This window comes from Cyprinodon variegatus, unplaced genomic scaffold (assembly GCF_000732505.1).
Source record: "Cyprinodon variegatus isolate N-32 unplaced genomic scaffold, C_variegatus-1.0 Scaffold54, whole genome shotgun sequence".
Classification (NCBI taxonomy): Eukaryota; Metazoa; Chordata; class Actinopteri; order Cyprinodontiformes; family Cyprinodontidae; genus Cyprinodon; species Cyprinodon variegatus.
This window is the reverse complement of record NW_015150507.1, coordinates 1,077,548-1,100,329: the sequence shown is the minus strand read 5'-3', so window position 1 is coordinate 1,100,329 and position 22,782 is coordinate 1,077,548. Positions and strand designations below refer to the sequence as shown.

Genomic DNA, 22,782 nt, shown 5'->3' with positions numbered 1-22,782 from the left:
TAATTGCCCTTTAGTTCATATTTTCTTTACGGCTAAAAGGCTGACATTCACAACGAGTTGTGGGAAAGAAGAAAAAGAGGGTAAAATAGAAATTACTGTTAATATAAATTCCTGTTGATTTCAATTTATATTATCATTGCAGTAATAAACAAAGGTGTAAACATTACACTTTATGCCTATAACATGCAGCCTGGGTTTGATCTAAACCATTCTATTGAATTTCTAGTGTTATAATATGTTTCTTGTCATATTGGAAGGTAAATCTTTTCCCTAGTTTCATGCCTCCAGACAGCATCTAACAGGGTTTGCTTTCAGTGCTGCTCTACATTGTGTCCATCCAACGTATCATGAACTCCTAGTAGTTTGCTTTTGAAAGGCATCCCCACAGCATGATGCTGTCACCACCGTGTGCCCTTTGGAGATAGTGTCTTCAGGACAATGTGCAATATTGGTTTGCTTCCCACCACTATTGCTTCTAGGTTAATCTGACCTTTTACATTGCTTGTTATTAACCGCTAAGAGGTGTTTTTTTTTTTTTTGCTTGATAATCACAAAGGATTTAATATGTTTGTGTACAGTTAAGGCTGTGTTACAGACAAAATAAAAGAATTCAAACAAGGCTTCCAGTGATTAGGTCATGTTAGGAAACAACACATTTTAAATTGGTTTCAGTTAATGAAAGCTTACACAGTTTATTTGAACATTTGTTTAAATCAGCACCAGCACTCTTTATTATACTGAAGATGTTTAAGAAAAAACATGATACAGCTAGTCTTTCCCAGTAGGGACATAAAACAGCAGGTTATCATCAGACATTCTAGCACCCAGTAAGAATACGTTGGAAAGTCTTGAATTTGTGTTTTTGTTGCTATTGGTGAAATAAACACAAAAAACCATGTCCATCTCCTGTAGCCTGTAGGCATGCTTTATTCGCTTGTGCTTAATCTTCATCAATGTTCTGCCATAATGAAAATTTAGTGCTAATGCACAGACCAGGTCTTAATCACTTTAAAACCAGGTCTTGACCTTCAAAAATCCTTTTGCACATCTGGTGGCAATAATTTCCCCCCTCATGGAAAATGAAGTCTCCATGTGTGCGTGCAGTGAGGTTTTACTCTTTAATATACCCATAAAAGACTTGAGGAAATAGTAGATGATAGTTGATTTAAAAAAAAAAAAAAAAAAATCTCTACATTTTGAAGTTAAACATAAAGCATGTTTCAATGAGCAAACTCCCCTGAAGGTAGCAGTGTTTTGCTCCAAAGGCCAATTAGATCATTGAAAGATTATTAGCACTAAGGCACTTCAGTACTTTCTATTTTTCTCCCTTTGTTGGTAAAAAGCTCCCGTTTCAGGGAGCTGGATGCTAAACTGGGAGTTATTTCTCCTTACCAGCACCATCGACAGTATGAGAGTGCAAATATATTGACATTGACCCAGTTACACACATATCTACACATTATAAATGAAAGAATCATAGGCCTGTCCAAAGTTTGACAAGGAAGAAGTTCCTAATGAGACCTCTGTTTCATCTTCCCCTTGTGGACAATAGTTTTCCCATTCCATACCTGTCTCTGGATCTCCGAGGAGCTCGGCTATCATCTGGGAATCTGTCTGACCCAGTTCCTGCCCTGGCTTAGAGGGAAATGATGACAGTGAGAGATTTTCCTGCTATTATATGGGGATAGTTAACAACTCTCAGGGGGGGCTTCATCGTAGAGGTTTATGAGTGAATCACCTCAATTCTTAATCTGACCTCTTTTTGTCAGATTTTTTTTTTTTGTTCCTCTTCTCTAAGTACTCATGGAGCTGCTCATGGAGCTGTTTTTAACATGGATCTCTTATCCATCTTCAAAGGTTTAATTAGTGTAACCCTATAACTCTAAAAATCAAACTCTGGTCAAACTGTTTGAAAACTAATTCCCAATAGTACTTAAGGCTTTTTCTGGAATTTCTGATGTAGAATAGAGCTGCTATTCCTGAAAGTCTGTTTTATTGTGTAAATGCATAGTAAAGGAAATGTGTAAACATTGAACCTTTATCTTTTTTTAAAGAAGAAAGAAATGCCATCCAAATGGAATTTATTGGGCATCTCTGATTTTAAACATTTTAACCTGATGATTCAGGGAGAGGATTAGTTTCATTTGCTCAATTGGAGCCTCTTAAATTGTTATGACTTAACTTTTAGCTCTGCCTCAAAATAGTAGTTGTGCTAGTTAACTATTTTTTATTTAATTTATATATATATATATATATATTTTACAAATAAAAGCAAATATTGCAGCGATTCCTGCTGGAAGTCTTGTTGGGTATGATTCTAGCCGCTTTTACCGTGTAGATGGTAATTTCCCCCTTTTTTTCCCCTTTCTTTGATAAACAGCAACTGTTGCAGTGATTTATTAGATTCAGGTCTAGATGTTACTGCAGTGATTTCAGTGTAGTTTTTGTTTTGCATCAACGTCTCTCTAGCCTTTAAGCTTCAATTCAAGACAACTTTTAAAGATTTTCTTTCAGTAGTTTATTAGTTTATTAACTTCAGTATCCAAAACAGTGTTTTATAGGATTGATTTTGTATTTCAGGTGATGGTGTATTCACAAGTAGTTTGCAGCAAACATTATAGCCCCATTTACTCTACTGTTTTCAAACAATGCCGAGAACGATCCGAGCATGGTTTGAGATAACTGATGGGTGTAAATTAAATGCAACTGAACTAGACCGTGCCAGACAAAACCAAACCACACTAATCTAGTACAAGTTCAACAGTAGGGCTCGGTTCTCTGATAACAAAGAGCGCATGGGCAGACCACGTCATCTTCTATTTACTGTCAGCTGAGTCATTTCACGTGTTTTCCAGCGTGTCCAGCTTTGTAATTCACAGATCTCTTCACCTGTTCACAACACAAACTTCTTCTCAGCCTATTAAAAATATATGGCATAAAAAGAGAGTGGTGCGACCTGGGATGATGCCGAGACCGAGGCTCTCATTGAAATTTCGGCGGAGGACGCTATCCAGGGACATAAGCTCCCGTAATGTTATGGGCGCCACCATTTTTGTTTGCGTAATTCCTGCCTTGAGAGCCGTAGTATCATGACCGCTAATAGGAGGCGAGGAACCGTGCAAGGGTGATGTGTAAATGGAACCAAGTTTGGCACGGTTAACAGATCAAATGGGGCAAGTGTTTCGTAAGTAGTTCTCTTTTGCTCACTATCGGACCACATCTTTGCTGAATCCTGTTCTTGGCTTTTGCAAACAGCAAACACAGCTGTATTACTTAAGTCAAAAATAGCAATTTTCCTCTCACATAAGGGCCATGATGACGAGAGCAGAGCATCTTTCTGTGGGACGGCAGTTGTGACTTTAGTGTGGATTTAACTTTAACAGTTCTTTAAAGATGTTCTAAACTTGGATTATTAGTGTAAAACCCGTTTTTAAACTTTTAAACCACAAGTTTATTGCTGACCTGTTTGGTGTGTCCATTTGTTTACATTATGCTATTTCTGTCTGAAAATACTTAGCTTAAATTGCACAAAGGAAGCTGATTTACTAATAAGGTGACTTCTCAAGACGGTTGTATTTAATTTTATTGAGGAGTGTCAGAGTAAAGAGAGCAGCATACAGATTACATACGGTAGTTTTCTTATTTGTGTAGAGCAGGAAGAAAGAGGATATTTGCTATTCTTAAGCTGTTTCCATTTAACATTAATGAATGTCAGTTTTTCAATTTTTTTCCCCCAACTACTTTATTTTTGTGTCTGAATAATAAAGATCTGCCTTTATCAAATTTGTTCCCTTCCTGTTTTTGCTTGGCATTAGGAAACACTTCAGTGGGTTGGAATGTTAGTATCGGGGATTCATTTGATTTGTTTTCGCTGTTCCAGCAGATGTGTTGCCATCATTAAATAGTAGTTCAGGGCTGGGTTGGTTGCAAAGTGCAAATTGTCACCTGTTGTGCTGACAAGCACTGCCTGTCAGTGTAAACTGACTCGGTGACGGGGGAGCAGAGGCGAGTCTCCATATGGTTCCTTCATGACTTGACCTAAGACACGGCCCTTGAAACCTCGCCTAAATCACACATGTTCATGAACAGGCAAAATTACTCACATTTTGCTGGAGTTTTGCATGCTGCAGGAATGCTACAGATTAACCCAAAGGAAGTCTGTCTGCAGGCTGGTGCTTATACAGGGCCCCATTTGCGGTGGTCTGGACAATGTCCTACTGTTAGCCTGGAAGCAGCCAGCACACGACGCAGGAAATGGCTCTCTGGCTGCTATATTTTGTTTTGTTCTGTTTTCATTCTTTACCCCTTTAACACAGCTTCTCTCTTTCTGCATCTTTTTCTTTTTCATAATCTAACTCATCCGTGGTTTCATTGGCTCTTTTAAATAGCTAATACTTTTTTTTTGTAGACAATTGGTGTGGACATATACTTCCAGTCTGGATTTAGTATGTTTAACAACAAAACTAAGTTAAGATTCTGTATTAGTTTCTCATAGTCACTGATAATAGGATTATTATTTATGCTTTTTCTTCATTTGGCTTCATCAATTTGATAAAATTATTTCAACAAATCAGAATACAATTCAGTTGCTTTGGGCTGACCTGTTTCCAGTTAAAGTTTTAAGTCATTCATGAAGTGTCGACAGAAATTAGAAGTGGCCCTGGGTGAGTTCAACCCTACACCCTCTTCCCCCCCGAAAATAACTAGACTTGCATTCAAAGCCCAGACAAACACAGTTTTAAGCAAATTAACTTATAAAACAAGAATTTTATCCAAAAAAATTTTTGTGCATGTTTTGAATAAAAAAAAATAATAATAATAAATCTACACAATATACAGATTTGCTCTTTGTTTTTGTGTTTTTATTTTGATCTCAGTCTAAATTTTGAACGATCTATTAACAAATCTGCTTTGGAGTCTTTTCTCAAGTTAAACATTGTAAATTTTCTTCAAATTTGAACTTTGATTCAAAGCTCAAATTTGAAGACAATTTACAGTGGTTAACTTGAGAAAAGACTCCAAAGCAGATTTGTTAATAGATCGATCGACTTTTTGAGTCAGATGCTGGGGTTGTCAATAGTCCCTACTGCCACACTCTGGTTTAGTGGGGAACTGCTTGTTCTGCCAAATATCCCTATCTCACAATTTTAGACAATCTTTTTTAAAATCTATGTATCCAGATTATGATGTGGATCATTACCAAAATTAAATTTGTTCCCTCGCATGATGGACAACTCTGATAGGAATTTCATTAAAATCCGTCTATAACTTTTGAAGTTACCCTGTACAGAGACAGACAGAAAAACAAAAGCATGCTCAAACGATCTTAAATACATAACCTTCTTGGCAGAGGCAAATATCTAACCTAATTAGTTTTTCTCTCTGACATCTGGTTATTTCTTTTGTTTGTTTTTTAGAAAAGATCAGAATCTGCTGTCGCCAGTCAACTGTTGGTACCTGCTGCTGAACCAAGTAAGGAGGGAGAGTAAAGACCATGCAACACTGAGTGACATCTACCTCAACAACGTCATCATGAGGTTCATGCAGATCAGCGAGGACTCCACACGGCTACTGAAAAAGGTAAAGGTGGAAAAATGGTTGCACATGACCGATTTGGCTACTTATGTCTTGCTGACAAAAGCAGGGAACTGTTCCTTAAGAAAATGTGGTGCCTCCTCTGATCCTGTTAAGTTGTTTCCTGTTTTTCCGTCTGGTTTTGTCAAAGTCTTTGACTCTGGTTTATACCCCCTTTCTTGACCTGCCTGCTATTTATTTATGTAATATGCTCAAATCGTCTAATTTAGGTCAAAGATTGGGACAGAAAAAAGAATTATGTGATGTGCAGTCTTAATCACTACCTTGTGTAATATGGTGGCCTTTTCGTCCTGCCCACTACAGTTTGTTCATAATTAATCTAATAATTTGCTCTCAGTAAAATGTCTTCTTAGCCTAAAGCAAGATAAATAGGACCCTTTAATTGACAGTTAGAATAAAGATGAATTATTTGAATGAAACTAATGTGCAGAGACTATCATGATCCTTATTCATTTAGGAGCACTGCATACATAAATAACCTTGCTCCTCTTGTCATGTGTATTGTATTCAACACACATTTGGTTTGATTAGTTAATGGAATTTCCAGTTCTAGGCAGCATGTGACTGGAGCTTGCTTTCCAAACATCACAGATTTTTCTTCTTTTCTCCTGGAAAACATGCAAATTATTTTTTAAGGGTTTATGTGTAGCCTAAACCTGAAAGATCAGAGTGGAATTCTTCTTTCTGAATCATCAAAACAGTTTAGGTCATTCAAACACAATCCAGATTTTTCACAGCAGGCAGATCAGCAGTTTGTTGAGACAGCCTCTAATTACCAATTAACCCTTTCATTTGACAGCATGCTCTATTTAGTTATATGACACACAGAAAGTTAAATTCAACACTGCCTCTGATGGCAATGTGCTGCATTGAACCGCTGTGGTTAACGTTTTCTGAATTAGAGTAATGGGGTCGAACTTCACTCTTTCATGGCTTTCTGGTTAAAACCAACCTGGTCCCTTTTTTTAACCACAAAGATGACAACTCCCTAACAGATTATGAGCTCCTTGGTCTAACAGTCGCATGAACTTACCACAGAACTAAATTACAAAGCTGCCTTTCCTAAGTGAAGAGACTTTCTGTACGTTTAGCTTGAAGAGTATTTTTTGCTTCTCGTCTTTCTTGGCTGAACCCACCAGAAACCTCTACATTTCTCCTTCTTCTTTTACAAAATGAAAGTGTTTTGAATTCCTTCCCTTTGCAGCTTTGGTTTTTATAGTAGTTTTAGCTCAAATAGTACCCAAAAACCCTCAGCATGTTTACGTTTCATTCGCGATTCTATTTAATCGTAATGATTTACTAATTTGAATGCTGAATTAAATAATGGCCCAACTCTGTGCAATCTTAAGGGCGGATTATACTTCTGAAACCGCACACTTCAAATGTCGCTTGGGTCTGGTCGCAAACAAGTTTTACTGGTATGCTTTTGCAACTTCGGTCTGGAATTTCTAGGGAAGCACAGCAGTTTCCTGCCAAGGCGCAAGGGGGAGCCTATTCGAGAACTCGCGAAAACTTTGGTGGATGGCCCCGAGAACTTCTTCGGCGGCGCCAGCAGCAGTTTTTATTTTCCAAAACAACATGTCTGTGGCATCGTACAAGTGGTTATACTTCCAAACCTCCTTGATCAACCTTTCGTCGTAGTTGTCCATTGTTGTTATACTCCTCGTTATTTTAAAATCGCGCACCCTGGCACCGAATCGAGAAGGACGACCACACAGACAGCAGGAAAGGCAAACAAAGGACCAATCACAGCTGCTTTTTGTCGGCGCACGTCCACTTGAGGTCTGCATGGGTTTACGACTGTCAGATTCGTAGTCAGGATTTTTTTAAGTTGAGCATAGACGGTTGCAGAACCTTGGCGCGGTGGGCGTGGTTGCACACACAGACAGATTTGACGGTTGCAGAGGCTATGCATCAGAAGTATAAATTGGCCTTTAAAATCTTCAATGACGTGAGGACTTGAAGGCACACACTTGACTTGTGAGTGCTTGCATTTCTGACGCTGTGGGACCTGAAGTACTAAACCACATCATGGAATGTTGGTCCCTTTAAAGTTGTGCAGTTTCTTTGTGGATCCAGGTGATAATGTGCAGGCAAACAGCTGCCTGGTGGGAGGTCACAGCTCGCCCTCTAATTAAAGCCTCCCTGAGCTTTTGATCTCAGAGGAGCTCCAATAATGAGGCAAAAACAACAGAGAAGTTCCCTATGTTACGTGAGCTCCCTCGCAGAGTCAAGGAGACAGCTGTACGGCTGTCACCCTTCCAGCACATCAAAGACCAGCGCTTTTTATTTCCTGGTATGTTCAGGGTATGCTGAGGAGTGTATCCACAGAGAGTAACTGAACAAAGACAGAGGGGTCCTGGGGTCTCCACCAATATCCTTTGCTCCATCGCTCTGTTTGGCACATGCGTTTCATTATTCAGTCTTGCTTTTTTTTTTTTTTCCTAGTATCACCAAATGTCTATTCAGATAAAAAAAAAATATTCCTCTTTAATAGAAAAGTCAGGTAGTGAAAGATTTCTGCCTTTTTGGTTTTATGCATGGATAGCTTTTATTACATATATTCACTTTCTATTATTTATAGAACTTGCTCTTTGTTTTATTCGGTTCTGCTTTATTTATAAAAGGAACATGCTGTCAGAGAAACTACAAGGTGATATTCCCAAAGCTGGATGCAGTTTATAACTTTTTAGCGGGCAAAAAGCAATAAAAATAGCATAGGATCAAACTGTAGGGTTCTGATGTACTGCAACAATGTTTAGTGACCTTGAGATACATTTTGTTAAACACAAATTTACCTAATTTTCAGAGAAAGACATATGTAGTTATTTGGGGATGAGCTAAATTTCAAGATCCATGTTTTTTGTTTTCTCCTTGTGTTGGTCTGGGTGATTTAAAATCACATTTTTGCCAACATCAAGAGTGCCAAAATCAAAGCTGCATTTTTATTTCTTAATGACGACAGATATCCTCCCTACTTTAATTTTAGGACACCCTCAATTGCTGCTTCAACACCTTGTAAAGAAAGCTACTACAAGGTGCTGACAAGATCATTTCTGTTTCAAGATATACAGTTAAAGCCACCCAGTTTCTATAAACTAAAGTTTTCTGTTTTAGGTCAGTGAGGGTTTCTAAAATAATTTCAATTTGCCAAAACAAAAAAAACATTAAAAAGTAAAAACTTTTTCAAATCCAGAAGTTTAAATACATTTTTTTTTTTTTAGTATTTTGTAGAATTGCTTGTATGATTTATGTAAAATGTTTTGGTCATCCCACCTCAAGCTTCTCACTATAGTTATCAAGAATTATTACCAATTCCTCCTGACATATTTTCGGCTCAGTGCGCAAATTCTCTATTATATGGAGATCAGTGAAGCTAGTCTATGTCTCATGTGAAGCTAGTCTATTTAGTTATTGAGAATACAACATGTGGTTACACTTATGAAATAAATTACTAGTACGGTACCTTAGTTGTTGTCCACTCTTTTGCATAAAGAGAAACTGTGAAAGTAGCAGGTAATTAAACATGTGTGGAGCATGCAGTGCACACATAAATGTTATTGACACTTGGGATTAAAGCCTTCCCAAAAAATAAAAAATCCCAACCCCCCGGAAGTTACACTAATTTTGCAAACTGTTGAACCTCTCCCTAACTAAACATGTTAAGGTGCCTACAGACTACATATTAAGTACTGTATTTTTGTTAATTTCATGATTTGCATGAGGTTGGCTGTGTCTGAACATTATCTTTCTCAGTATCACTGACCTTTTTCCATTAGTATTAACTCAAAGAGTCTCAATATGGCTTGATTGTTTTTTTAAGGGTTATCCATTAGTTAATGTTACTTGTATATACATTAAAATGTTAATACTTGGTGTGCTGCAAATTGAAAAAAATGTTATAATAATTAAAGGCCACCTACAAGGCAAGCTTCATGGCTGTAGGTTGTTTAACTGTGCCTGAGCCTGACAAATTAACTACCTCATATAAGCTTATCGGTAATACAATATCATTTTTAGGGTAAATGCACAGTAAGACTGTCACTGAATTTAAGAGGTTTATTTTAGATTTCTGTAATCATAAACATTGGTAAAGCTTAAATATCATGCCCTGGCTGATAAAATGTTACCTCAGCCACTGCAGGTGACTCCTCTCAAGGAGGGAGAGCAGAGAGGCCTCTCTGCTCTCCAGCTCTGGCCCCCTCTGCTCTCCAAAAACCAGACTGACCAAATATCCCTTGAATTATGGGCTGATCCCTGAAAAACATTCAACATACATAAATATCCTTTTTAAAGTACTATTGCTACCAGGCACATTAGTACTTTAAGAAGTATCGCACACCACTGCACTGACTGTGTATACAAGGGACACTTGGTTACACCAGTCAGCTCAAGGAATGTCCCAGATTAGGTCTGTCCTGCCCTAATGTGTCGTCAGACAGACGTGCTGTCTGTCCCTGCTCCCACAGCTGCAGCATTGGCTTCATCCTAATTATGAGCGCTTCACAATCTAGTCTGATGTAGATGAGAGAAATTGATCAAAAACCGGGCGAGGCCACGTTCTGCCAAAAGCCGAAGGCTGTCCAAAATACTACAGCTGGAGCTGGGCTCTACAGTTTGATGGATCCCGTAGCTATTGGAATTGGTCAGTTTCTGTTTGGCCAGTAGACCAATAGTGTAAAGCTGAAGACAGATTTCTGGACACTTTCTCTTTTAATTTCATTTAAAAGTCTTTAAACCACAAACGTTTAATTAAAGGCCTTTGCATTCTTTACTGTTAACTTTTTACAAAAACCTTGACACTGGTGACCCACGTCTACATCCTATATCTATTGATGGCAATAATCTTTACTCTTTGCGTGTTTCGGTGCAGCAATGGCTGGCGTGCATGACCCATGAATGGAGGCCTTAAACCTCAATGTGGCCGACCTGGGTTCGAATCTGACCTGCCGCATGTCTCTCCCCATCTCTCGTGCTTCATTTTATGACTAAAAACAGCATAATCTCAATTATTTGTTCAAAATGTGTTTGAATGAAAATAGCCTCTTTCTAGCACTTATCACCTTTTTGGTAATGTCAGCTTTATGTAGGTGGCTCTTCATTACATCGGAGTGTCACAGCAAATGCACGCCGTGTCATCATAACAGTGCAAGTAACTAAGCTTAAACTTACCAAAATCACAAATTAAAGCAATATATAGGGTTACTTTAGCCTAAAACTAATACATTTTAACAGGTTGACGTTTATCATGTTGACTTTGAGGACAGTTAGAGTTCATCCAGCTGATCAAATTTAGTAATAATAAACAAAAGATGAATTCATCACACCTGAAAGGTAGTTTTGTAACAAATACCAATCTTTTGCGATGGAGACTTCATACATGTTTTAATAATGATAGAGATTCAATATACTGTGCAGCATTTGTTAGTTTAATCTAAACTCTCATTCTGACATTTGATTGAAGCTAATGCATACATTTTAAACGTAGTAAAGCTCTGGTGTACAGTGGCAGAACAGCACCACACACAGAGGCCCTCAGCAACTGCTGGCTGTAAACTGTGATTTATGTCAGCGGCTTTATGAAACCCACCACTCCCTAAAGGCTTCCCTGTTTTCCCGTCTCTGAGTTTGTTTTATCTTTCTGATGTGGTTGGGATACAGATGAAATGAACTCAAAAGAGGAAACCCATTCATAGGATCCTTGTAAATGAATGTAACTGAATTGGAAACCCCCCAACTGAGATTCTTTTCAAATGAAAGGGGAGAAGTTGAGAAAATGAAATCAACATTGGTTGCGCAACAGAGCATTTGGTAAGCAACTGTCACTGCTTGCAATTTGAGGTAAACAGCTTGTGTGTTAGATTTAGCAACAGTATTTCTTCTTCAAGAAAGAAGGTTGTTAAAACGAGTAAACTTTGCTCTTACATATTATTTAGTCTTGTGCAGATGTGTTGTGTCTGTTTGCGTATTTTTTAAACCCCGGTCATGCTTACATCTTCCAAACTTGGGAACAGTTACGGTATTTTTTTATCCAAGTTTTTATGACTATATTGGTTCTTTATTGCGTCGTCTGTCTTTATGTCTTACTGGTACAGACAGTCTCACAGCTAAAGAGATCCCTGAGAAAGCTTTTCATTGAGCTCTGGATCGCATCCCAGCTTTCCAAATGGGAAAGAACTGATGTGCGTTTGATCTGACAGATAGTCAAAGATTTTGTCTTCTCAACTTACAGCTGCTTAAGACTTTTCCCACACATTTATTTTGTCTCATACACAGTGCATGTTGCAGTGTTAAAGTAACAGGGTAATAACTCCAAAATAGTCAATGTACTTTGACACTGCATACCTAAAATTGTGGAATTTACAGTGTAAAGCTCTGTTTTGATAATTAAAATACCACCAATACAAATAACTGTCAGAAGTAGTCACACCGCTTGCACATTTTCAAATGTTCTCTTATTGCATACTTAAACCCTAATGAATTTCTTTAGAATATTATGCGACACATTGGTTAATAATAGTGGAAATAAAAGCAAAGATGTTTTTATGACGTGAATAAGTATTCTAAGTCTTTAATCTTATACCCTCCAATAAATTCTAGTGGAATTACTCCCCCCTAAAAGTCACTTTGGTAATAAAGGTAGAAGAATCGGTTGACAGGGAAATTGTGTTGCTAGTCTTTATGGATAAGCTGCAAGAATCCACAACAAGGTGCTCTGGTCAGTCATTTGTTTGCATGTATGCAAAACCTTGAATTATCCATTGCCATGGTGACACATGACGGTGGCAGGTTTACGCTATTGGGATGTGTTTTAGGGAAAGTGAGACTGGGTGGAGGTAATGGGGAGATGAATGGAAAAGATACCGGGCAATTCTTCAAGAAAACAGCAGACAACACCAAAGGTTTGAGACCAGAGCCGAAACATACAACCAGACCCACAGTGAAACTAGTGGGTTATGTGTTACAATAGCTCAGTCAAAGTGCAAAGCTAAATTATAAAAAAAATTACTTGAGATATAAGATGAGCTTGAGATATTTATTAAAGTTAAATGGGGGAAAAAATCAGTTTCTTCTGTAGATGTCCAAAGATGCTGAGAGAAATAACCCCAAAGTCTTAGAGCTGAGATTCCAGAGAAAGGTGGTTCTAAAAGTATTTTTGAGTGATGCAGCATATGTATGCACTCCATACTTTCAACATTTTATTTGTAATAAATGTGTTTTATTTTGCTTTAGAAGAATGTCAATTTTTAAGTGGTCTGTTACCACAATGCAATTTTGTAAATTCAAGTTAGTGTTTTTAACATGTCTAAATGTGAAAAAAAAAAAAAACATAACAAAGGAGATCTTGCACCAGATTTGGTTTACCACGAACCATCCCCCCATGATTAAGCAACAACTATAAATCAAGTGTCTTTGATCACAAGCTGCTGGTTAGGTAGGTGTCACAGATTAGCCAGGTCTCCAAGCAAGACTATCTTAAGTTGAGACACGAGAATCTAATCCTCTTTGCTGTCTGTCCACATACTTGTACACCTCTGAGGGACATACAGTGAAAAGAGACAGCATGTTTCTTCTGCATTTTCAAGACCAACCCCTGGAGTGTAAATTTAGTGAGTTTGCAAAAACATATACGTTACTGCATATATATTTACGTTAATAATAAAACAACACATGCAAAAACAAAATGAATATAATATTTACAATTTACTCCCCTCAAAAAATTCAAATGCAGCTATTTGCCTTCAGGGGTAATTTAATTAGTAAATAGACTAATAAGAACCATTAAATAATTCATATATATATATATATATATATAAACTAGGGCTGAAACAATCAGATTAATCGTGGTTAATTGATTATTGAAACTGCCAACTAATTTAGTAATCGATTCATCATTAATTGGAGTGTAGAGACTGTAAAACAGGCTTTTAGCTGTCAGAGGAACCCATTTGGAACAGTAGTTTGATTAAAATTGTAAAAAAAAATAAAAAAAATACAAACATTTTGCCGTTTAAGATAGAAAATCTTTGTCAGTCAATATGTTTTACCGAGAACTCCTCAAGTGGAAAAGTTTTAGTTTCACCTGGTTTAATTTCATAAACAATCTTTTTAAGGAACATTTGGTTATGAAATTATCAATCGATTAATTGAAATAATACTCAACAGATTAATCCATTTGCAAAATAATCGTTAGTTCTATCCCTAATATGTAAATGTTAATGATTTAATCTGCAATTGCGGTAAACTGTGATTAACTGCAGAAGTACTCACTACTTTTTCTATGTCTAGATTAACTCAAACAAAAACATACCAGTTTTCAGTTTTTAGTATGAATGTAGCAAAACAAAGAAAAGTGCAATGGTTGTAGATACTTTCTCACACATCTCCATTACTTTTAGCCAGCTTACCCCATGTTATGATCAGAGGTCAAATTATTTACCTGTAGTATTTATGTTACTCCCTAGAAAACCTTCACAGAGCCGTTTGCTCAAAGCGGCTCACAGAATATGATTTGTCTGAGGAAAACAGGGTTAGAAGCAGACCTGAAGTGTTGGCCAAGGCTGTAATATCATCCAGGTAACATCCAGGCTGTGGTTTATCAACTGCAGTAGAGCAATCAAAAATTCATTGTCATGACTCATAGACATGTGATACACGGTATGAGTCAGTGTCTAGGAAATATGAAAGTACCACAATTAGATTAATAGAAAAGCCCCCTCAAAGTCCAATGCACCGGCACTGTTTAAACTGTTTCCTTCAACTGCTAGATGCATTAATGTGGGCAATGTATGTGATTGTGTTACTGAGTCAGGCCTGTGGCGTGGCTGATTGAGTTAACATCTTGGTAGAAGTCTTCATAGAGGCAGCCAAGTAATGTGTTGAGCATGTGGGGAATGAAACTCAAGCTGCTGCTTGGTGGAAAAGTGAGCAAGATGCTGACATTACATTTACAGAGAAAATTTCAAAGAAAGAAAAAAAACAATACTGTTAGGTTGTATCATGTTTTTATTTAAACCAGCTAAACCAGCCTACTCTCTAAAATCAACATCTGCTCATTTGTGCAATACACAGGGCTGTGTAAATGTATATGCCTGCGGGGAATGTAGTTGAAAACAGGAGTCACAGGAATTCTTGGGGAAAATAGGGTTTTCATTTTTACTCACAAATGGAAATGACAAAATACTCAGCTCATAAAAGCATGTCAAAGGAACAGAGCTGAAAAAAAAAAAAAAAACAGCTGCACAAACAAAGACATAAATGACCTCACAAAGACATGGTACACAAGGGCATATATGCTGGCTGATCAGACCATTAACACACAATAGGGATAATTAAACAAAATGCAATTACTAACTTCACCAAACACCACAGCTGCTCCCCGGGTGCCACACAATGGCAGCCCACAGCTCCCCAAGGAGATGGATCCAAATGCAGAAAGTGAATTTCTCCATTGTTGGACAATAAAGGGATTTACAGTACACCTAAATTTGTTAATAAACTAAACAACAAAAAAAAGGAAAGAAAGAAAACTCTAAATGTGAAATACAAAAAAAAAATGTATAAACCTACCAATAAACATTTCAATGAAAACTAAATAAGTATTGTATTTAAATCAATAGTGTATAAGAGAGTTGCCGACTTTACTGGAGTATTGGCCATCACATTGCCCTCTAACATTTCTTCTGGTGGTTTTTGTCACTCGTAAATATTTTAAACCATCCAAATGGTTCTGATAATGATGTCAAGAATTAAGTAAAAAAAAAAAAAAAGAAGAATGATTTCATACATTATATGAAAAGCCATCTACAATCTTCTGAGTTTAAAGTAGTAGTAGTAGTAGTAGTAGTGTCTTCAATTGAGGTAAGACAAGTCAGGAACATTTCTCTTTGTTTTTATTTTTTTAAGAATAAAATAGAATATTTGTCCCCTGGTGAGGATAACATAAAAGACAAGTTAAACCACACAGCTACACATACAAATCACAAATGATTAAAATGAGGTGAAAACTGTATGAGATGTAGAAAACATCTCACATCTAACTAAATTGCAGATTAAGATTTCTTAAAATGATGTAAAAACTAAATATAAAAATAAAAAGGGCTAGTTTTACAAATCTGGAAATGTGCGAAGCATTCCAGAAACAAAGAAAACTTTTTGCCTTTGCTGTAAGGGGTGATGGTATGTAGTCTAGCAGCTACCTAAGAAAAGGCCCAGTGTTGTATCATTTTGCTGCTTTTTAAGATCTTTTTATCTAACTTTGTGTTGCCAGGGAGGTTCAATTGAAATTAACAATTTTCAAAATGTACATAATCATGGTTATTTCATGGTGTTTTGTTATTTCTCTTTAATATAAATCACATTTAACATAATTTTAAAGTGCTTTATCCCAAAGGGAAGTAAAATTAGATTAAATATAGTTTAGTTTTATAGTGCCAATTCACAACACATGTCATCTCACACAACTTTACAGAGACAGTTTAATCAGATGAATTTTCTCTGGCTGGAATAAAGAAATATCTCCTGTAGAGGTCTGTATTACAGCTAGCTCAGAAAAGCCTCTGACTGAAGACGCTCTGTAGTACACAGCCTAATGAAGAGGATGTGCAGAGTTGTTCATTTGAAAAATGCTTTTTTCTTTAGTGTTATTATCTTTGTTTCATATTAAAAATGGTTTAATGAACATTAAAGTTTGACTGAAATAGAAGAAGTAATATAGTAATAAAAATGTACAGTTTAGTGTTGCAGACAGAAATGTTTTGTTTGTAAAAAATGTCTTTGTATTTATTTTGTGTAATATAAAAATATATTGTGTAACTGTTTTTCACTTTGTTTTTTCTTTTTTGCAGAGTAAGGAAATTGCTTTCCAGCTCCAAGAAGATTTAATGAAAGTCCTAAACGAGCTATACACAGTAAGTAGTAATGATTTGCTTTTTTTCCACTAATGCATCTAATTACATTCATCTCGACTGTGGTTGAGGCTGCATAAAGGCATTAAACTCTATATATAATCTATATATCTCTAATCAAAAAGGTCTATCCATGATGTGTTTCAGTTCTATAAATGTAACACTGATATGTAACAGATCTAAAATCATTGCTTTTTCAGCAACATACACAATCTCCAACACAAATAGCTGTAGAATCTGTACTTCATTCTTACAACAAAACCATTAGGCAGTTTAACAGCTATTAAATCCTCCAGCTCTATCCAGTCTGTGCCCGCTTGACTCATTAGACCCCATGTTTTGTTTTTAATGGCCCTCATCAGCTATTTACTCCAACTCATAGGAGAAAAAAACTCATGTAAACCCACAGAGGAATGTGTTGAGCCAAACAGCAGCTTGCTCTATAGGTTTCCTTTTTGTTGTGTTTATTCAGTAGTAGCAGACATTGTAATGAAGAAAATTTTATAAACCACCCAGTTTAGTACATCTTAGGTCCCCAGTGTGTCACCAGAGCAGCTTGGACCCATCGGGATCTCTGCTGTAGGCCAAGGGGTGATATTTGATGCTTGCTGGAGATAAAACCTATGAATTGTGGGGTTGGGCTTCCGTCAGCAGTTTTTTTTTTTTTTTTTTTTACCCCGGATGTTCAGCCAGATTGGGATCTGGGGTGTTTGGAGGCCTGGGGCATTGTTGGTTTTGGAGAGTCCCTTTGATTGGAAAAGAACACTGTTTTCGCAAGATTGAGAAGTGTCTGATTAAACAAAATGATTAAGTTGCTTTCACATCAGAAGTTTTTAAGTTAAGAAGATGAAAAATAAGCCTTTAAAGTGTTAATTATAAATGGAGCATAGTAGATTTTTTAAAAGCCATTCCATACACTTATCTTGAAGGCAATATATTATAAGTTACTATAAGTTGCCTAACCCCTTTTTAAGCTTGTTTACCATCCTCCTTATTAGCTGGGATCCTTGTACAGCTTTGTTTATCAAAGTTTCAAATAGGGTCGTCAAAGGTATCAATACCCCAAAAAGTATTGATACTCAAAAGCTGTATCAGGTAACTCCTGAAAATGCATAATGCCAGAAGCAAGCAAATTATTATTAGCATTAGCCTCTATATAGAAATGTTGCGGACCAATTAAGTGCAATGAAGTATAAGATGTCATTGCATCAATCGAGAGGGCTGAAGCAAAACATAGACGGCTGTGCAAGTTTTAGCTTGAAAATCCTCTTTTTATTTTTGGGAAAACGAGCAAAAGGAGTTTGATTTTTGCTTTTGTGGCTAGGAAAGATGTTTGTGCGTTCCTCCCGACTGGAGTTGGTAAAAGTTTGATTTATCAGTTAACTCAGCTAGTTGTGAAACAAATGAAGAATGCGATGCGTCACAGTTGCTAATTTGCTGTGATTGGCTAAAGGTTCGACATGGAAGCAGGTGCCACTTGGTGATCTATCCAATCAGCTTGAAGAATTGTGCTGAATGTCCGTCCCTTTTGCTAATACTTTCCACAGCAGCCTTTCCAGATGGATACTTTGAAGAATTCAAAATGAACTTCTGCTGAATGGCTGCTTATTGGCGCAGTGGAAACACTTCTGCCTTGCAGCAATAGGGTACCGGATTCGATTTCCAGCCAGGGGTCTCCGGCTTATTTAGGGTTTAAATGTAACTATATTAACATTTAGTTGAGCAACTGAAAAAGACCAGTGCATATCATATAATTGCACCAAGATAGATAATCATTTCAGTAAAAATTTACATGCTGGAATAAAAATGTATACATCCCTATGAGGCGTGTCAGTCTGTTTGTACGATGCTATTTTTCCATTGTCCCAGAGTCTTTACATTGACATGATGATGCATGTTGTATGTTTATAATAATTTGCATTGAGGAAAAATGTATTGAAATCACCTTCCTTGTTCAACCTGTATTGCTTTGGTGTATTATATTGTTGAGTATAAACAACAGTTTCTTCTGTTTTAAAATAACTGAACAAATGATTAAACTCCATATTTTTTTTGATAAAAAAAATCTTCCTTCAAGTCTTTAGAGATCTCAGTTATGAGTTAAATAACATATAAGTTAAACGAGTGAAATAAAACAAATTATAAATCCTGATTTGAAAAAGCTGATAAGACCTTCCTTTAGACTAGTTCTGCATCTTTGTAATGTCCGCTATCCTTTTAAGGGAATAAAAAAAAATGCAGAAGTAGCATTTTGTGGTGTAAATCTCTTACTTTGGATAAATCTCAGTAAACATTGAATCTATCTTTAGTGCAAACTAACTTTTTGGTTAATAACAGATGAAAGTTCCTCTACATTATTTACCATTATTAATAAAATTATCTGTGGTTTAAGCCATTGTTGATATTGGCATATCGGTATTAGGAAAACAGTCAATTTGAATAGTATTGTGTTGCAAGTTAATCACTCTGTTTCTAACTCATAATCAATAGTTTCCCTGTGGATCGTCATGGTAGCGATTGATGCACATTAATTAAGTCACAGCTTCTGTTGTGTCACACCTCCTGTGATTGAATTAAAAGCTTTTAATTTTGCTTTAGAGGACCAGGGTGGTTGTAACTCTGTCCATAACTCTGTTGCTTCATAAGTCTTGTTCTGAACTCTAACTGTGTCACTCTCACCACTGTCCACACAGCTTATTTGACCTGATTCAGTCCCTAGTGGGAACTCACACACATACACACACGCTGCGGCTATTGCATCAGACAGTGGCAGTCCCTGTGTTGGCCTCTGAGAATGAAATAACAGGTCTGGTCTGCTCTAAATATGTCCCTCCAAAAACAGCTGCAGAGTAAACACACCCGTGGCCAACTTCAGACCAGTAAGTGAAGAGTGCTGGGCCTGAGGTCAGTCACCCATATCCAAATTGAATCCAGTTAGGTCAAAGCCCAACCATTAGAGAGGAACTCCCGACAAATCAGGGATATCTGTGTTGTTCCACACATCCAAATATAACTACTTTTGGGTGTAAGATGTTTATAGTCTGAGATGGAAGAGAAACAGATAAAGCCTCAGGCTCGTTTCAGAGACAGGTTGTGAAGTTATAATTTGATGGACAAGGTTCAGTCCAGGTGAATCTGCTGCTACAGTGTATTTTTGTATTTGTCCCTAAAATAAAAGTATATATATTATTAGTAGTAACACCAGACTAGAGAGAGTTGGAAAAAATATTTCCTAAAAGAAAGGAGCAGGAACTTTGCTGTTGTGAAGATTGTGATTCTCGCTCTGTTGGTTCTAGGTATTAGTATTAGAATTAATGGATGGATGGATGGATGGATGGATGGATGGATGGATGGATGGATGGATGGATGGATGGATGGATGGATGGATGGATGGATGGATGTACTTGTGACCGTGGGAGAAAGAAAAATTAATGAATGGATGGATATAACAGGAACTAGGAAGAAGTATTAAGTATCAACAAATATAATATACTTAAGTGTTTCCAATCTATCTCACAATCTCTCCATTGAGTGGAGTGTTTTGTAAAACATTAACAATATTAAAGTTTAAATGCATAACAGACAAAACCCAATTTTAAAATAAATGCATAATACTAAACATAGTGATTAAGTAAATGTTTATTTATATAGCACCTTTCACAGACATTAGGGTCACAAAGTGCTTTACAAACATGCAGATTAGAAAATACAACATTAAAAAACATCCTAATCTAAGAGTCATAATTAAAGAAGCCAACATTCTGGAGTGGTTAAAAACCGGTGCAAAAGAGATGTGTTTTGAGTTTGCTCTTGAAAAGCATCCACAGAATCAAGGGAAGGTATCGAGAGCTGGAGATTATTCCAGAGTTTTTGGTCCAACTGGAAGGAGCCTTTTCCTCTAGTTTTGAAATGGGTATAAGGGACAATGAGAAGATTTTTATCTAATGAACTGGGATATACTGATACAGTAATACTAAAACATATTAAAATAAAGGTGAGAAACATTTAGGACAACTTATTTGCCAGTTTTTGGTGTTTTTTTGTGGACTGACAAAAATTTAGCTGAAGAAAGAAACCACACCAAAATGTACTTACAACATTATTAAAAATCAAAATTAATAATAAAAAAAAAATGCTGGTAATGCATTTCGACGAATGATCCTACAAGATGCATAATAATCAAGCAGAAACTAATTAACATCATGATGGAAAAGCAGATTTCAATGGATTTAAAGAAATATTCTGAAAGATATAAATTCACATCCATTCAACCCTGCATCTCTCTACAAACTGGTTCCATGTGTTTTATTGTTGTTTTCTTAAACCTATGCAGTGTTCTCAAATTTGATTGATGGATTTTTTTCTCTAAATCTGGACAGACTTCAGGTAAACACCCTCAAATAAGAACTTTTTTGAACTATTTTAAAGGGCAGAATTTACCTTGAAATATGAAGACATTGTAAATGAATAACAAAACAATGGAAAATTTCCAGGTATGATAACCTCCATCTAAACTAAATTAGATTGTTTTTTCAGAAAACTCTGGCTGCAAGCACTAATCTCAATCAATGCAAGTCAGTATTCTGTGCTTGCCCAGAGAGTAAAGAGTTCCAGATGTTGATCCTTCATACAGACGGGTTCTTCCACCAGTTAGTGAACCAGCAACAATGAGCTGAACCACAAGATTAAAAAAAACACCCGAATAGGACGTGTCTGCAAAGTATTAAAAAACATGATTTGTTTTGAGTTGGGTAAATTTTCAAAGTTAATCCTATTCGGCTCCTGTAAAATGCAGGGTGGATGAGGGAGACAATGCAACTGCATCAAAATTGGCAGGCAACCCTCTCACAGTTCAATGTGTGTAGTGTATAAACCAGGCTTAAGGGTGTCAGGCTAAAGGGCTTTTTAGCATTTTAGTATCCAATTTTTAAATTTGTAAAACTGAAAATCTATGAAACCTTTTTTTAATATAATCAAAATCATTTACTTCCCAGAATTAGCCTATTATAGGGGCTTCGTGTAGTTGGGTGAGCCAGATCTACTCTGAAATATTTTACGGCAGATGCAGATTCTTTAAAACAAAGGTTGCCATTAGTCAGGCTTAGTTTTGCCAAAAATATTGCTCCAATCTTGTCTGGTATTTGTGAACCTGCTGTTGTTTACAGTGTTTTTTTTAGTTCGAGTTGCCCCAGAAACTTCTATGCAACCTTTTTTCTTCAAAGTCTTTTATGATTTTTTAGCTACGTTGAGCAACTGATTTTTTTTTTTTTTTTTTTATGGTTTTACCTTCTACTTACAAGTGAGTCAGTTGGTTATTGATCTGTGTATGCAGTATGACAAACTACTTAGGGTGATGACTCATGCCCTTTTTTTTTTTTTACAAAAGCCCCAATGAACTCACATCAAGGAGGCAATGAGCTCACAGTGTTGGAATTATAGTGAGAAATGCATTCAAAAAACATACGTTACAGATACAGCAGACATAAAGGCCAACACAAACTCACTAATCTCTAAGTCATCAAATCTGTTTCATTTGTAGAAATTAAAGGAAATCTAAATGCATGTGCTTGAAAAAATGCTTTTATGTCTCATTTTAAAGCCCACTGCAAAAACTCAGCAGTATTTCTTTTTTACATTAAAGGCAGAACTTTAAATTTGGATGGTTTTATTGGTGTCTATGTTGGTTCAAGTTTGAGATAAAATTTTATTATGTGTTAAATGAGCAACGAACAGCAACAATGAACATTTCTTTACCTTCAGCAAAACAAAAACTCGATAGACACTCAAAGCTTTGCATTCAAACCCATTTTTGTTCTTTCTTAACTAAACATTGGTAAGGGTAATGGTTATATTCTTTGCATGTTTTAGCAGTTTTTTTTTTTTCTTCCACGAACAGGTGATGAAGACCTACCACATGTACCACTCTGAGAGCATCAATGCAGAGAGCAAGCTTAAGGAGGCTGAAAAGCAGGAAGAGAAGCAGATTGGGAGGGGGGATCCTGTCTTCAGCATAAGGATGGAGAAGAAGATTGAGAAAATAAAAGAAAAGGTAAAATACAAGCACAAAATATGCCATTAATTCTGTTTTCTTGATTTGTATTGTACCAAATAATTTGCTCACCATTTGCACTTTCTGTTGATAACTTTACAGCATCATTTCAACAAAGTGTCAGGTTGAATGTCAGGTTAAAACCACACACTGAGTTTACAATTGGCAGACTTACTCAGTTAATTAGTTAGTTACTTAGTTAAGCAAACATTCAAGAGTGGAGGAAAGGTT

The 22,782-nt window shown here is 36.5% G+C and overlaps 1 protein-coding gene across 3 annotated transcripts in view; it reads left to right on the top strand.

The window, feature by feature from the left end:
- The window catches only part of LOC107082476 (SLIT-ROBO Rho GTPase-activating protein 1-like), a 113,163-nt gene that overhangs the window by 44,216 nt on the left and 46,165 nt on the right, over positions 1-22,782 (top strand). For all 3 annotated transcript variants that reach the window (XM_015371169.1, XM_015371170.1, XM_015371171.1), the window contains exons 3-5: positions 5,418-5,580; positions 16,443-16,505; positions 22,399-22,551. In XM_015371169.1, the coding sequence (XP_015226655.1) occupies positions 5,418-5,580; positions 16,443-16,505; positions 22,399-22,551 (379 nt within the window). The remainder of the gene's footprint in view (positions 1-5,417; positions 5,581-16,442; positions 16,506-22,398; positions 22,552-22,782) is intronic.